At 28.3% G+C, this 18,099-nt stretch overlaps 1 protein-coding gene across 1 annotated transcript in view; it reads right to left on the reverse strand.

Annotated features, from left to right (window-relative positions):
- The window catches only part of LOC148234141 (dipeptidase 1-like), a 172,353-nt gene that overhangs the window by 123,489 nt on the left and 30,765 nt on the right, over positions 1-18,099 (reverse strand). The window contains exon 4 of the mRNA XM_088187289.1: positions 17,515-17,647. Within this exon, the coding sequence (XP_088043415.1) occupies positions 17,515-17,647 (133 nt within the window). The remainder of the gene's footprint in view (positions 1-17,514; positions 17,648-18,099) is intronic.

The raw sequence follows: 18,099 nt of genomic DNA on the forward strand, positions 1-18,099 counted from the left end.
AAGACCATCGCCCATTTTGACCGATTGAATTGTCTCTATAGTATGTATGTATACTAAACACAATAATTCATTAAAATACTAAATTAACCTAAATTTTCGATATACAAACATATGTCATATGTGTATGATTAATGAAATATATTATATAATATTCGTACTCAGTCGTTATTCCAGATAGAGTGTAGTCGTATAAAATATATACCCAAGAACCAACCAACTGTTTATCGTCAAATAGCAAAAAAAAGGTCTATACCTGCCCTAAACTATATGCATTCATTGCAGGTAGAGTAGATATATATTTGTCAATTTAATGAAACACTACCGAACAAATCTAATGATAGATTTAAAATCAGCGACTCATTTTAGTACAAAATATATGTATATCGTACGTATGGGGATGGGAAGCCATACTTTCGAATGTACGTAATAATTAATAAATAATAATGTTTTCATTGACTAATCATTTTAATCGTCATTACGCTCTGGCACATAAAATACTAATTTTACCGCCTATATCTTGTGAATTTTAATTCTTTGTAAATTTCTCACAATTTACTTATATTTTATATACCTAATTCCTAAAATATTCATTACTTGATATTCTCTAAGTATTTTTGCGCTCTTATGACGTGCGCTCTTTTTTAAAGCGCTCATATGACTCTCTGCGCATTTGACGCACGCTATTTTGTTACAGCGCTACTTTGGTCAACGCTCTTATGACGCAGCGCTTATAATGCAGCGCTTATATGACGGCGCTCATTTGACGCACGCTCTTTTGACCGGCTGCCCATTAATACATACATACATATATATAGAAAATATTCGGAAAGTATATTAATTTTTCACGCAGTAGACATCAATATAATTGGTGATTTTTAAAACAAGTTTCTTGATATTCCCTAATTATAAGATCAAGCGAAGCGATTTTTTTCTTATTTGCATTTATTTATTTATCAAGACCGCTACTTATTCCTGCTTTAAATTCATGACACCATTTTGCTTGCTTATAACATCTTGTCATAAATAGGAAAAAGTCAGCACCAGTGTATCCTTACTAAATTACTAAACGAATTTGTTAGGATTTAAGTCGATAATATGATTTATTTTTGTGAAAATAATAAGATGATGTTTCCATCTTTATTGAATAGTAAATGTAGCTGTTTATGCAATGTTCGATAAAATTATGTTTTTTCATAAAATTATTAGTGATGTTGCACCATATCAACAGTTTCGCTTCAATCTACTTAACCGAAGCTGTTGCTCGCAACAGCCCAGGTAGGAGATCGTGCCTAGCTTCAATTCATGCAGTGTAATAAAACTATATAAGAGTCGTATTTTTTAATTTTATAAAAATCTTGATTTTTAAGTGTAACATTTCTGCCAATGAATCTTGCTTTATTACGCAACGTCACACGTACTCTATGAAACCAGTAGTATTACCAAACAAATTAAACAAGCTTTACTGCCGTTTCTGCAATTTTTTTCTGTCAGTATATACCCTGCACATTATGAATGTATACATATATGTATACAAAATTTAGTTTGCGAGTTAGTATAATATTGGTTTATCGTCACAAATGATCATACATAATTAAAATATATACGCACGTATGTGGTTTAACATAATACGTGTACATTTGAAGTGTAAATCCTACGCGTTACATAATATATATATATATCATACAAACAAATATATACAATATATTTGATATCTGAAAACAAATCCTAATTTTAGCACCGTTCACTATTTCTTGCTGCGTTATAAAACCGAGATGTTTCTACAAAATATTATTTAAACCCAAATATTTTTCGCTTACAAAAAATGTGCTTCTTTATTAGGCTGCTCAAAAAATCAAAATTTAATGTTAAAATCATAATATAATGTTAAAAAATAATATTAGTAATTGACATACAAATATTTTTTTGCTTTAGCATATGATATACGAGTAGTATATAGACTAAACTTGAAAAACTTGTTCAGAAAAGGTTTCTAGCCATTTCATTGAATTTAATGACAATACTTATACGAAGTGCATGCTCTTTGTGAGTTAAAAATAATGTTACATCTGGAGTGTGAGCCATTAAAGATATTTATTTATTTTTAACGTTATGTTTATTTCATAACAACATAACGTTACAAATATTAATATTAAAATAATAAAATATCTATTATCAATATTTTATTTTTATATTATTAAAAATTCACACTAAATGGTATATGATAGCATTGAATATTAAACATAAAAAAATAATTATGTTGCACGCCTAACATCCCACGTATTTTTTTACAGCCAATCAAAGCTATCGCCGAAGACATCCTTGTATTTGAAATATTAAAAGCACGAAATATATACTTCAACCTTGATTTTATCTTTGCTCTTGAAATGCATAAAACGACGCAAATGAAAACCGTGTTGTTGATTCACTAGTGTTTGCCGACAATTACTGTTGATTTGTAAAAAAATTATTAAATAATTTTGAACGTGTCAAAGAAACGGTGATTGGTCTAAAGTTTTCAATACACAATTTATAGCTCATTTTGTGGATCGGAAGGACTTTCGTACATCTCCACGAATCAGGAAATCTCAAGCGATAAATTTTAAATGTATCGAAGGGGAGAAAGTAGATTTACCTGACACCCCTTCAATATAAACTTAGGAATGAAGTCCGGTATTGTGGAACTATGCGATTTGAGTTTATCAAACCGTACTGATGTCTAAAATGTTTTATTTATTTAAGTCTAAAACGAACTACCAGTGAGGTCGAATTGCCTCTATTGCGACTGGGAGCTGAAGATGATTCGTCATAGATGGAATAAAAATATAATAATAATAACTATTGTTATTTTTTTTATTAAAAGATAGCGTATTGTGTTGATGCCAAGTCATAATACAATAAAAAATAAAATAAAAAACTACTTCAGTAAATTAAATATATTTGGTGAAGGAAAATTTACAAATTTGACGATATAATACGAAACGGTTGAATAGCTTCATTAGATATATTTGAGACCTGCTTCCGCTTAAAATATCGCAACAAGTTATACAAGTAAAAGTTATGAATGTAAGGCTTTGTATTTATATAATACTTGTTTGATTTTAATTAGTGGTGTTCATAGCCTTGTAGAGCAAAAACAACAGTAATAATAAATAAATAAAAGAGGCAACAGTATTGCAAAAAGCAAATTAGATGTGTCACGCAACTATTTATTATGTAATTAAAATATATAAACGTATATAACTTGGTATATAAATATATATTAAATAAATTTAGTAAGATTAAATCATTCAGACAACGTTAAAATGGCACAATTCTTAAGAAATCAACTATGATTTAGCACTAGAATATTATATATTTGCTGCAAATATATAAAAAATACTTTTTCTAGTCATTTATTAAAAAGCGTTGAAAATATAAGAATCATAATAAAAAGGGGTTTTCTCAAAATTATATGAAAAATTAGCTTACAGTTCTGAATGAATCTCTAAGGATTGCAATTGCATTATTATTATTTTAACTAATTAACCGATTCTCTATGTTCATTGATTCACAAAACCAAAGTATTCGAATACCCGGCAACTATTGTTTCAATGTATTAAATATTTTTAATATAAATTATTTTAATTAAAATTTTTTTTTGAAAATACAGTCGCCAAATCTTTCTTCTTTTTGAACAATAAATCGTTGATCGACCTCTTGTGGATGCTTCATAAATTTTTATACCAGTGGCCACAGCACCAATTGCCAATTTATTTCAATAAAATATATTACTCCTTATTTTTTTTCAGTTACGATTATCCGAAAGAACCTGATGGGAAAGGATCATGTAGAAAATTGTACATATGTTTGTTTAAAATGCAACAGATTATAAAAAAAAATATTTATATAATTGATAATTTTTTTATCATTATTTGATTGATGTAATGGTGTATACAACGCAGCACAAAACCGGACTATAGATACACTTGACTCCACTACGCCTCGATGCTTGGACTACGCTCCACAGGCACTCCAGAACCACGGTATATATTTTTTCAAGTATCCACCTCAAAAAATATATACCGACCAAACTACGTACAATCCATATACTTCATTAAAATTATCAAAATTAAAATTTATAAAATATGTGAAGCTTAACACATATTTTCATACTTTTACTACTCAATATCTAGACTACTCATAAGTTTAGATGACTCTTATCTTACCTTACAACATTATTATTCCTTAATATTCTAAATCACATTTATAAACTAGTAATAAAAAAAGTATGATAACTCTAATATCATCCATTTCAACATTTATTTAAAAATGTACATCACAAAGGCGTGTAATAAATAAAAGACGCCTATGTACATGAGGAGCACGATACAGCACTTATAACGTTTAATGGCGAATCATTTCCTAGTTCGCTTATAATGCATTTAATATCGTCAGTGAAATAATATATAGGGTATATGTAGGGTGTGCTGTAATGTGCGCCCGCGGGATATTACGACACCCCATTTTTAGAGAAAAGAGAAGAGGCGGAAAAGAGACGAAAAGCATTAACATACGAGCAAAAAGACAAGACAGACAGACACCGCCGGGTATGCGAGGGGTCGCGGAGAGGAAGGGATGGCAAAAAGAGAGAGATAGAAAGAGGTGGGGGAGTGGGACGGGGGAGAAAAAGATAATTTTCATCTCGCTAGAAGCACTCTGCTGCCAATTTTCCCGGCTCCGCGTTTACCCCACGATTAATGACCCGGCGGGTGCGCAGGGTACCCGTTGCGGGTCACGTGTCACTAGTGCTTTAGAGAATTATATATTTTTTCAACCTCAACTTTTAAAATGTATGCAGACACGCATATGAGCCATACAATGGTTTCACGTGATGTGTTTTTCTCACTTGTGTTGGAGATAAAAGATTGCCACGCTTTTTTGTTTTCATAGTAGGATTTTTATACAAGCAAGTGTCTGACTATATCTTAAAATGGTAATTGGATTAAAATTCAGCGAGAAAAATAAGCACATAAAAAAATCACATACGTTAAAAGAGAAAAACAATTTATTTAAAAATATATTGATTAAAAATTTTACATGTTTTTCAAATATTGTATGTTAAAATCAACATTCTTACACGAGATATATACAGTTTCATCTAATAAAGTTATAATATTTTCTTAAAGGAACATAACATCATGTATTGCCATCTCAAATGTACATGCTACTCAACCCATGGCAGTGAAGTCAGTAATACATACCGCTACCAATTAGGTAATCCCGAAATGAATGTCGTTTTTTTAATGAAATCACTTATAAATGTTTTTTCATTTGTTTTATTGCTTAAAACTATAATATCCTATTAAAAATATAACCTACTCTCACCTTAGCATAAAATGGCTTTGATTCAAAATATTCCGGTAATGCATTTTCAAATCGTCTGAATTTTAGTTTTTATCCGTCTAAGAAATGTTAAATAAATTAAAATAAATGGTAGTCAGAAAGAGCAAGGTCTGGAAAATTAGGTGGATGAGATAAAACCTTCCTGATTTTATCGAAAAATTTTATTCGCCAAATGGAAACGCTATTCGACTTCTGTTGACAAGGGCAGGCTTTTTTAATTTATTTGTGCAAACGATTCAGTTGAAAACAATAAAACCTTGCTGTTATTGTTTAGCCATGTTTAAGAATTTCGTAATACAAAATATCTCTGCAATTCTATAATACATACACATTTTTTACATTGAGTCTGGGCCTTAATGTAAGAATTGCTATTTAATCTTTAAATAATCAATGCCTTCTAAGATGAATATTGTAATACAACACCTATTTATCAAATGATTGAAAAAAGCAACTCAGCTTCAAGATTAAAAATCTCTTGAGATATTCAGATACGCGCTGACTTGTTTTTTTTTTGCTCAATTTTACACATTGTCTTCAAAGCCTCAAAATCTTCCCAATATATTTATGCATTCTTGAATTTAATGGCTTTAGTTTTGCCTAGCTGATTTATATTTTAAGTAGGATTTGTTTCATTTATATTTTTCTTGTCTACTACATCTATGCCTATTCATTATTGTAATTTGCTGTTTTGATATTTTAAATCATATTTTACATTAAAATATATATAATTAATCACATACTACTTCACAAATGTTTTTAGTGGTGGTAGTAGCTGATTTTTTTTTTAATAAATTTATATATCATGCATATTCATCTGAATTGCTCATTTAATATAAAAAATTTCATCATAAATTTGCGTCCCAATATGCTTGCTCGGAGTGGAGTTACACGATTGATACTATTTTTTTTATCAAAAATAATATATATCACACTTTTTTATACTTATATATGTAATAAAAAACTTCACGATATGCCACAAATAGCAACAATCATAGAACATTGTCATTTTTATACTATAAAATATTTCGGGGACTACGATTATATTTTAATATAAGCTCACAATGAGTACATATTGCCTTGGAGGCTAACATGTTAATAGTTTTATGCTTTACGTATTAATATTTCCAGATATTTTGTCAAATATTCTTAAATGAACACCTTATCGGTTGTTTCTGATTTATTTATTTTCTTACTAATATTGTAAAAGTTTTTTTGTTGTACGTATTAACGTTTTATTTATTATTGTAGCAAAATAAAAATATCTTATCATTAAAGTTATATGTAAACATTAAAACTTAAATTAATATAATTTTTATAAAAAAGTTCAGCAGAATAAAAGCCGAGACCAGAGAATATTATTAGTATGTACAAAAAATCCTAAATAATTTGTTATTGTTAATGTTAGGCAGTCTTTATTGTGTTCTGCTTAAAATACATGACTGACTTTAATTAAATTTATTGCATTATGCTTGCAATATAATTATTAATACTATATTTTCTCACGCATAAGAAATAGAGAACATAAGTGTGAGGCAAATGAGCGAGGGTGTGAAAAGCAGCAGATGTTTGAGCAATAAACATATGCGTTATCTACAACTGTCGGACAATTTAGAAGATTTAGCGAAGGAGAGTTACAAGGAGGTTTATAAATAGTACTTATTACGTTTTACCATATGTACAAAGTTGAGTTTTGGAAAAGCCTTATACGTCTCAGATAATTTACAACGAAACAAATACGATCCGACTAATTTGTTTACGTCCCGAAATAACGGCAAGAGCTTCGGAAACGAATTGAATTAACTAAACTTACTAACCTTTCATCGAATTAGAAAAGTAGGTGAAATTAACCAAATCGATCAATTAATGTAACTTGTGACGTTAAAAAAAATAACGTTAAGCTTTCAGAAGAAGTGAAACTTTTTACGCCAAATTTAAGCAAAACTTTTTTCTTATGTATCACATATACAGTGATTTATACGTTTAAAATGCTAAATTGTTATGGAACGTATAAACGCAGAGTCGTAATATTTTTTAACTTTTTTATGGAAACATTTAAACGTTTTATGCGGTTAAAATTGTTTTACATTAATTTGATTCTGATGTCGGGGCGGTTTAAGAAAAGAATGCTATTATAAAACAACGGTAAAATCCTCCAAAAATATTAATTTGACTAATATTATCTGTGATGTAAGTAGTAATGAAAAACATAAATATTTTGTTTTAAACTTATTTTATGTCAGCTATAAATCATTATTAATTTACAACAAGAATATTTTCAGAACGTCAAAATTGAATTGGTTAAAAAAATCGCATTAAAGCCTACTTAATATATTTTTCCAGTCACGGTAGATTACTTAACTTTTAATTTCGTAATATGCAATAATTTCAAGTTATAAATTTAAAGAATGGAACTGATCATTTAAATTTATGACTATAATTAATACGAAATCGATGACTTAAAATGTAAATTGTAAATATCGTAGGAAAAACCAAAAATTGTGTGGTTTACTTTATTTTATTAAAATATTATACTTTATCTATCATTTATTTCTATATAGAAAATCATAATTTTATTTATAGAAGAAATTTAAAAATATAAATTCTAAGTTAAGATACAGAATTTTGTGATGCGAAAAGCGAGTGACTTGATTATTATAGTCACTCTTAATGTTTTATATGACACATTGGTGCTTACTATATTAAAATAAGGATCAGTATTAATAATCTTAGTCAAATTAAATTGCTTAGAGTAAATAGATATTTTCCGCCGAATTAAGCCGTAAGCTTGAACTAGTAGTTGAGAGAGTCGCACAATGTCTCTTAAAAATGTACATAGAAAATATATTTTCCTTTTGTCCTTGCGTGTTTTTCATTCCGACGTGAAATATCTTAGTTCTTTGTGCATTATTCTACTCTCAACCACACATGCAATTTACTGCTTATTTTTTCAAAGAACCTGTGTGAAAGGCATCCGTTATTTTTGCTTAAGAAAAATATACATTTGCCTTCTTCATTAAAATCTTTACTTGGAAACTTTTTAGTAAGTATATGATTAAAATAACACATCTAATTTTATTATAGAACACTTTGCAGCAGGTTCTATAAAAAAATCTAAAGATAATTTTATCTATTTTTTATATTTTAAATACGTTTATAGACATACTAATTATATAAAATATGCATATAACCATTTTCATGATTAAAATTAGTTATTAGCTAGATTTAATTAAAAATAAGAATATAAAACAAGACGTTTGTGTACATTTCATTAAATTAGAGAACTGGAATTATGAATATATTGTCTTAATCCTCTAAAGCAAATTATTCTTTGGCATTTTGTGCTCGTATTTAAATTTTATTTTAATCGTAGTCACCGATACACGAGATTAATTGGTTAGTGTGGTTTCGCGAGATATTTTTATTTACACATTAAATATTTTAGATACGTAGTAGAACCCATTAAATAAGATTAATTATCAAGACTTGATCTAATTAATTTATTTCAGTGGATTTTTTCACATAATCAGAATTTCAAGTGAGCTCACTATGTTAATTGCTTAACTATCTATCACTGGCATTTGTATAACATTTTTATGCGTTTGCAAGTGGGTATAATTTCATGTTCACCAGCTAGCATTTAATACTTATCTTAATTAGTTTTTTTATCTGGCCTCAATGTTCTTAATCTATACAATATCAAATGCGTTTATCCCACTCTTTATCAAACTTGATCAGAACCACCAACAACAACAGCAATTTATGGAACATTTAATTTAGCAATGAAATATGGCCGTTGCGCGTTTCGAGCCACAGATTGTGTTGAAATCTCTAGCGGGCGATATGTTCCGTTCCATGAAGCAGGCCTTTCAAGAAGACCCTCACACCCGAAAAACTAACAGCATACATCATCATTTCGTCCAGTTCTTGCTAAATTTTCCAAGAGTCACGTTCCTTGCAAGTTTCCACGGTACATGCCTCTTCCTTGCCGCATCTTCCCGCATGAAATTTCCTCTCCAACTGACGATCCCTCGGGTAATACATCCCGTTTGATATCAACGTTCAAAGTCAAAAATAAGGCTTCGGACCAAAGGACTCCGCCATTACCGTTAATGGATTATAATACACAAAAGAAGTGCTACTAAAAGAAAAATATTCCGCGACGTCAACTCGACATGAAGCTTTTGAGTAGCTGCATTTTTTTACCTTTACCTTATTTATCATATAAATCGAACATTTTTCGTACGCGATACTTTATGCCAAGTCTTCTTTGTAGGAAATAGACAAAGAGTTTATTTTAACTACTATATATAGATTTAAACATAATGGTATAATAATATGATTTAAAATATTTTATAAGAACACACAACCCTTAACCTTTAAACAAGCTAAATATAATTGTTATTTAAATAATAAAATAATAAGTAGAATAAAAATATTTTAATACGTTAATTAAAATCATTATGTATAACTAGATTTTCATCACAAATATATACATAACTCAAAGTACAAGCATATTCTATTAACATACATAAACATAGATATTAAATATGAAAACACTCGGCATATTGATTCTAAATATATAACACTCAATTGTAGAAAATTAATAAACATTAATCAGATAGAAAATAATAATATTTATCGTCTCATAGAAAAAAATAGAAAAACCATATAAGATTAAATAATTCAAAAATATAAAAATATATAGAATTAACAATAAAAAACAAATCGAAAAAAATTGACACTCTTGATAGACACAAAGAAAAAATACTACTATACTTAAGTGATAAAAAAATAAATAGATTATGTACAAGAAAACATAGAGCATCCATAACCATAAATTAAATAAAAAAATTCTTGAAACGTGACCTTACATATTAAAGTCTGAGGTAAATTATGCCATAAAAAATCGAAAAACAACCGGACCTAATTCGATTCCATTAGATTTTAGAAAAAGCAAAGACAAGGAAAAATTGAACATCTTCAATAAATTTCCTTTTATTTTAATAAAATACTTCACAACTAATTTCAATCGACATTTATTTTCTTACCAAAAACAAGGAATGTGTACAGCGACTTTAGACTTATTATCAAGTCACTCGCTGAAAATTATGTTAAAAAATATACAAGGAAAAATACACAAATGTTGCGAATAAGATATTAGCAGGGAAGAAATCTTATCTGTGGCGTAAGTTATATTCCAATACAGAGATAATTGTATTTTTTTCCTAATTGTTTCAATTTAAACTCTGAAACCATATTCAAAGAAGCACTTCAGGGACAAAAATGAATAAAAATCGGTTTGACAATTAACAATATTCTTTATGCTAATAACAAGGCAATATTTTCTGAGACCGTTGACGATTATCAAAGATTTCTGAATGGTGTAAATAAAGAATATATAGAAAAGGGCCTATGAATAAACATCGATAAAACAAAATTTATGGTTATAAGCAAGCTCCCTATGGGCCCGGTAAGCTTATCATTAGACGGAGATAAAATTGAGAGGGTAAAGCATTTCAAATACCTGGGCAGCTGGGTATATATCGAAATGAACCCCGACGAAAAGATTTAAGTCCGCATCAATATTTCTAAAAGCTAGGTTTTAGAATTTAAAGTTGGTCTCACAAACAAGTACTTACATATTCAGACCAGAATTAAATTCATTAAGTACTATGTCTGGTCAGTGCTAATACACGAATGCAAGACATGGACAGACTTCGAAAAATTTTTTCTACCATCAAACAGTGGAATTTAGAGTACCTCGAACACATGATTTGAAGTCCAGATTATGAGAAAAATTAATGGTTAAAAATGGTAAATAACAGCCGAATAAGTGTTTTGTGCAGCTAAGGACCAAGAGGGATATTTGGAATTAATCAACAAGGGGGTCGCCAATGTCTAACTTAATATAATGGGTAAATTGTGGTTTAATCTTATGCTGTTTTTTTAATTTTAGATTGTTGGCACACAACTTTGAATTACCGTATTATATTTAACTTCATAGTGTGAAAACTTTTGATGTTAAATAGAATGAAAGTGGCGACCAATTCACATCACTAACTCGGGATATAACGCGGCTTGGAAATCTGACTCGTAATAACTATATTGTTTCTTGGGCTTTGTTACATGTACCTCAACCCTGTTAAAATCACAAAATTAAACCACAACGTTGTCAGAGTTATATAATACACATCGTATTTTACATATTTTGAGCACATACTTTTTTTAAAGGTTTTGTCTATTATATTAAAACATAGATGTAAATCTAATGTTTAGAAATGTGAAGGTCATGAATGCATTTTAACACGAGATGTTTTTAATATTTATAGACATAAAAAACTACCATTTCTTACTAAGAATATACACTTTTAAAGTGGATAAAGTAAAAAAAAACAATTAAAGGAATTTATTACTTCTCATAACATAATATGTGAACAACAATCGGGATTCAGAAAAAAGCATTCCACTGAAACTGCATTACAAGTAGTGATAAATGATTGGCTGTTGGCTAAGGATACAAACAAAATCATTGGAGCAGTTTTCTTGCATTTCAAGAGAGCCTTCGAAACAATAGACAGAAAAATAATGTTAAAGAAATTGGAGAGTATAGGTATGAGTGATATAGTTTTAAGATGGTTTAATAATTACTTATATAAAAGAAAACAAAAAGTTAAAATAAATAATGTATATTCTGAAGAGAAATTAGTGTCTTATGGAGTACCACAAGGGTCTAAATTGGGACCATTGTTATTTGTTTTGTATATTAATGATAAAAAAAATTTACAATAGTATAATATTGCCCCATTTTAATTATTGTGCAACACTGTTAAATATGTTAAATAAATTAGATAAACAAATGTTGCAAAAATTACAAAATAGGGCAATGAGAGTAATCTTAAATAAAAATAGATTAACTAATTGTAAAAGTATGATTGATAGATTAGAATGGTTGAATGTTCAAGAAATATTGAGTATGAATGTTTTAGTATTTATATATAAGTTAGAAAATAATATGTTACCAGAATATTTTAATAAGTATTTAATAAGAAATAAAGATGTACATAAATATAATACTAGAAATAGAGAAAATTTAAAGATAATTAAGTATAAGAAAACGAGTACGGTTTTGATTTATATAATAGTCTTCCAAGAGAAATCCGAAACAGCAAAAATATAACGGGTTTCATAAATGGAATAAAAAAACACCTTCGTACATATAGAAATAAATTATAATATTAAGACTTTATTATTGTATATTTTTATTTTTTCTTTCTGTTATGTATTTTTTATATATTTTTATATATGTTTACTAAATTTGTTAGATGTAAAGATTAGCTATTAAGCTAAATAAATTAATAAAATAAAATAAATAATAAAATAAATAAGTTTTAAGATAATAAAACCTAAGCATCAAATAAGAATAATAAAATATTGGTTAAAAAATATCACAGTAAGTTTATAAATAATAATAACATTACCAATAGTATATTTTTGACAAGTTTTCTTAACTTAATCATAGATAGCATACTTAAAAACATATCTATAGCAAATTTTACATTTACGTGATTAAAAAAATAGTTATATTACACTTTCAACTAAATTTTAATCAAAATTATTTGTTAGTTGGAGCTCTAAATAATAATATGTTAGTTGAGTTCTTTCATTTAAAAAAACAACTTGTATTATTGTGGATAAAATATATATATTTTAGCCATTTTTAGGTATTTTGTAATATCATATTGTAACTGAATAAAAATTCGTCAATAATTCATTCTGTATGCCAAAATAATAAATACTTTTGTATGGTATTTTAATTGTTAGATTTATTTATTTAGTAGATGTATTTACTTGAGTTTATTATAAGTTAAATGAAAATTCTTCTAATGTGGTCCATTTAAAGTTTATAGCTACATAAATTGAAAATCATCCTTCAGACCTTTGCCCAACATTTACACACCCACACTCGGACAATATCCCAAAATTTACATAATATGTACATTGTCAATATTTGATGAATCGCATTAAAATCGGACCTTCGTCGCGTATGCGACTAACGTGTGATTTATTATGGGTTTCGTTTGCAGAGTTTACATTTAAACTGTCAGTTAACTCCTCTCGAGATTAGTAACTAATTTGAGTATCGACTTTCGTTTTATCTATTTTCACAGTTTGTTGTAAGTATCTAGTTAATCTCGTTTATAATTCAGAGGAAAAGTTATCCAGGGCCACAACTATGCGGCTATATATATATATAATATATGTGTGAGGCAATCTATGTGAATGCCTAGAGTGCTGATTTATGGCTATGCGCATCAAGGTGAAAATACTCGTTAATATATGAAGTCAGCCAACCAACACACATGCAGAATGGAAGTAACTATTCATGAGCAATTAATAATAAATATGTATCAGAAAAATGCTTATGATAGTGGCTGTGTTATTTCTTAATAAATTTCAATAAAGTTAATGTTTTACTTTATCTTTACAAATATATTTTAAAAACATCAAACATTAATATTTTCAAGCTTCTATAAAAATAACATTAACTATGAAATAATGTAAATATTACATAAATATTGTGTATTATCTCTTACTCTATACATCATTAAGGAAAAAAATATAGAATATATGAATTAACAAATAATATAGTAAGCAAATTTATACGTACAGCTATCATTGTGATATCTGAAACTTTGTTTTGTAGAATCTCGAAGTTTTGAAAGTTTCAGAGCGTGAACTTGTATCACTAATTTTCCATGTTCATACTACTTTAAATCGAAAGATGCAAAGGAATATATTTTGTTGTTATCAACAGTAAAAACTTTTATAATTTAAATCTCTACTATAGCACATGTAGAGTTCGAGTATTATTATATTTTAAATTAAATTACTTTTAATAATATATTTTTATACATTATTTTATATATCAGGTCCGGCCAACAAGTGGATCTCGAACATACGTATCGAAATATTAACAAATTGGACAACCCTGCTATATATGATACATACACATCAGATTTCCATTTTTCATAAAAATATTTTTTATAAAAAAATATTTCATACGTTGTTCATTAGCACGTCATTTATTTATTTTTCGCCTGCAATGGAGAAATGCTGTCAAATCAAATAAACATGATACGAAATTGCTTTCCTTTTTAAAATTTTCATATTAGATTTATTTTGACGTCCGTCTAAATACGGTATACAGAAAATTAAAAAAGTATTTCTCTCTGAATATGCGCGTTTTTATTTTCGTTAGAAAACGAAATAAAAATTTGCGTGCTCTTGACACGTCTGATATTTGTTTTGAAAAGCAAAATATATTTTTCTGATAAAACTTTTTTCCGGGCGTAATTTTGCAGGTAAATATATCGACATAAATTTCTAATAGATGTCTTGAACTGATTGAAAGACGCGATATAAAATGTTTACCGATTATGGCCGTCGCAATATTTAGGAGAGAGAAAGAAAGTATCTATAACTTTTTTTATTTATCAGTTGAACTACTTTAAATATGTTAACTGGAGAATCGACAATAAGTGGTAAAAATATATATATTCATTGATATGTCGCAACGCTAAAAAGTTTTTAAAAAAATTAGCGACTTTCTTCATAATATTTTTTTCAAAAAATTGTAAAACTAAATGCATATTAGTGCTTCACAAATTTTAATTAAATATTAGTTATAAAAAGTTAGGCTTGCATATATTAATCAGGAATTTTTCGTTACAACATAAATAAACGCATTTATTAAATCGAAAATCACACCAGATTTTAAATAAACTTATTATTACTAGGCGTCGTCGGAAGAACGATAATTTGTCCACGAAAATTTGTAATGTAGAAAATCACACCATATAAAATACCATAATCACAAAATTAGAATTTTTAAAAGCTTAAATACCACTAAAAAGATTAGAGTACGCTTGGGATAAAGATTCCGGTTTGTTATTGTGTGCGTGAACTGTGTGGCTCAAAACAATTTCGCTCAGAATATTTTTTTTTTATTTTAAAAGAAAATATATGTTTATTTAACATACATACATTTGAGCTAAGTTGGAAATTTCAACGGTCAATTAAAAATATAATATATAATCGAAGAAACCAGACATTGATATCATTAATTAAATATTTGCAAAATTCAAAATCTTTCACTAGTCAAAAAAATAATGAAGTCTTTAACTATTCTTCAAAAGCAAAAATATATAAAATGGGGAAAGAAATTATTCGCAGATTGTTTAATGACTCGACGACTCTATTAAATCATTAGAATCCATTTAATAAATTAAAAAACTATCATTGGCGCAACGATAAGAATAATAACTTTTTTAAGCCTTTCAGAGAATAGTGTAAAAAAACCAACAACGTACGGATTAATGGAAAAATAATTAAAATATTTTAATCCAAAGGTAAGAGAACGAATAACTTACAGTGTATATTTGAAGCCTTGATATCAATTAACCCAGATATCCCCAAGAAATTTTGTTCTCTTAAAATTTCATTTATAAATAAAAAACAGTGGCACGAGTTTAGTGACCGACCCATGGGACAGTGGGCTTATCTGGGTTTAAGCAATATTATCACAAAATTATTTAAAATAAGTCACTAGAGAAGATCGAACTTCTGTGCCACACTGCACTTTAATGACGAATACTAGCGTTGACGAATCAGCGACTGTCCTTAAAAGAGAAAGCGAGACAACGAAGTACACGCTGCATCGCTTCTCCCTCTCATATACATGTACACGCACACAATAACAAACCGGCATCCTTATCCCGAGCGTACTCTACAGTCCTCAATAGTCATGTTTGTGTGCTTTGGCCCATTTCAGCCGCTTTTTCCTCATAGCTATCGTGAGGGAAGGTTTTTTAGCAGGACGATGACCCATGAGGTTCTTCTCAATCAATCTCATCTGGACTGTTCCTCTGGAGACTTTGATGCCTTTTTAGGAAGTGCATAATCGCAATAAATAGTTGTCGGAAAGGGAAAGGCTTGGAGAATATGGTGGATAAAATAAAACCTTCCAGGCAAGTTTCTTGATCTTATCAAAATTAAATTTCGCCATATGGGGAAGCGCATTGTCGTGCTCTAGGACTATTTTAGCTTTTACGACCATTGTTGTCATATAATCCCTGTTTCTTATCTCCGGTTATTAAATGATCGAAAAAATGCTACTCAGTTCCAAAATATTTTGAGATATGTTGATACGCATCGATTCGTGTGAAACCCATACACCTTAAACCAAGCTCTACCGATTTTGTTAATGTCAGCTAATTTGCATTTATTTCTACAGCCAGGACATCATCGTCTATCTTTGCTAGGCTCCCACATCCATGACTATTTCATTATTTACAATTTTTCTAATAAATCACTTCACAAACGTTTTTAGTGGCTGTAGTTGCCAAACTTTTTTAAAGAACTTCATATAACTCGTAATGTGGAGATGTACACCAACAAGAACATAATAAAATATTTACTCAAATATCAACGGTAAAGCATGACTGAGTGCTAAAACTTAAATAAGGTTACCTAATAATATTTACAATTTGTTATATATTATGAGACTGAATAAATATATCTTTTATATAATATATGTTATTAAGACATATTAAATAAACTCATGATTGATTGATGCTTCATAAATATAGTATACGTATTTCATACATATATAGTAATATTTTTATTTTGATAGAATAATAGATTATTATTAATAAAAAATATTTGTCAAAAGACTAGATTCTAGTATACGTCGTTTTATATTACTTTTACAAAATGGATAAAATTCCTTCAATTATTATAAAATTTAATGTTAGAGCTGGTATGTCTATCGCTTAGAATTTTATAGCGTCATTTCGTTCTGGTGTGATACAAATAAAAACGCCATAACCATGTTTTTTTATCATCTTAAACGAAAATATAAGTCGTTAAGTTGTATGAAATAATCAAGCATCTACTTTTACGAATGAATGAGTGTGAAATATTTTTTATATCTTTAAAATACCCGTAAAAATATATATATGTTCTTCGGCATATTCTCCCCTAATTCGACTTATTTTGTTGGCGTAAATAGTTATATTAAAGCAATAAAAAACGTGCTTTTCTTAAATTAGATATAATGTCTGTGGTACTTACCATTCACAGATGTTGCAAATTGAAAATGCTGAGGATATTTTTCGACGAATCTCTTTATAACGTCGATTTGCTCTAACGTTAACTGAACGGCGTCTTTATCCTGGGATGCGCAGGGAACAAATGCTGACCAGAACTATAACAAAAAATATAAAATTAAAACAGAAATATTTTTACAAATATAATTAGCAATTTTTGTACTATTTATATACATATATATCATAAGAACGGTAAGAATTATTTTTTTAGCTTTATATTTCTTAAAAATTTAAACTTTTTTTTGTACAAATCTTATCATTAAGACATGACATTTTTTATGGTCATTTTACAAACAATAATTCTACCATTTAATATAAAAATAACAAAAACACCGCCCATTCGCAACTTTAAAAGTGCTTCATTGAGTAGATGTTAAGCCAAGAATTCAATTAATTGTATCCCAAAGCTCCTAGCAATAAGGCATTTGGATACAAATACGTATACAACCCGTACTCCCTCTAATAATTTTATTTTGAATTTTCTCCAGCAAAGTAAATAATAATAATGCCCAACATTTCATTAAATGAAGACGTTGCCAATTTGCTTGAA

The sequence above is a fragment of the Plectrocnemia conspersa genome, unplaced genomic scaffold, assembly GCF_051122295.1.
Source record: "Plectrocnemia conspersa isolate PC_06_02 unplaced genomic scaffold, ASM5112229v1 ptg000006l, whole genome shotgun sequence".
NCBI lineage: Eukaryota > Metazoa > Arthropoda > Insecta > Trichoptera > Polycentropodidae > Plectrocnemia > Plectrocnemia conspersa.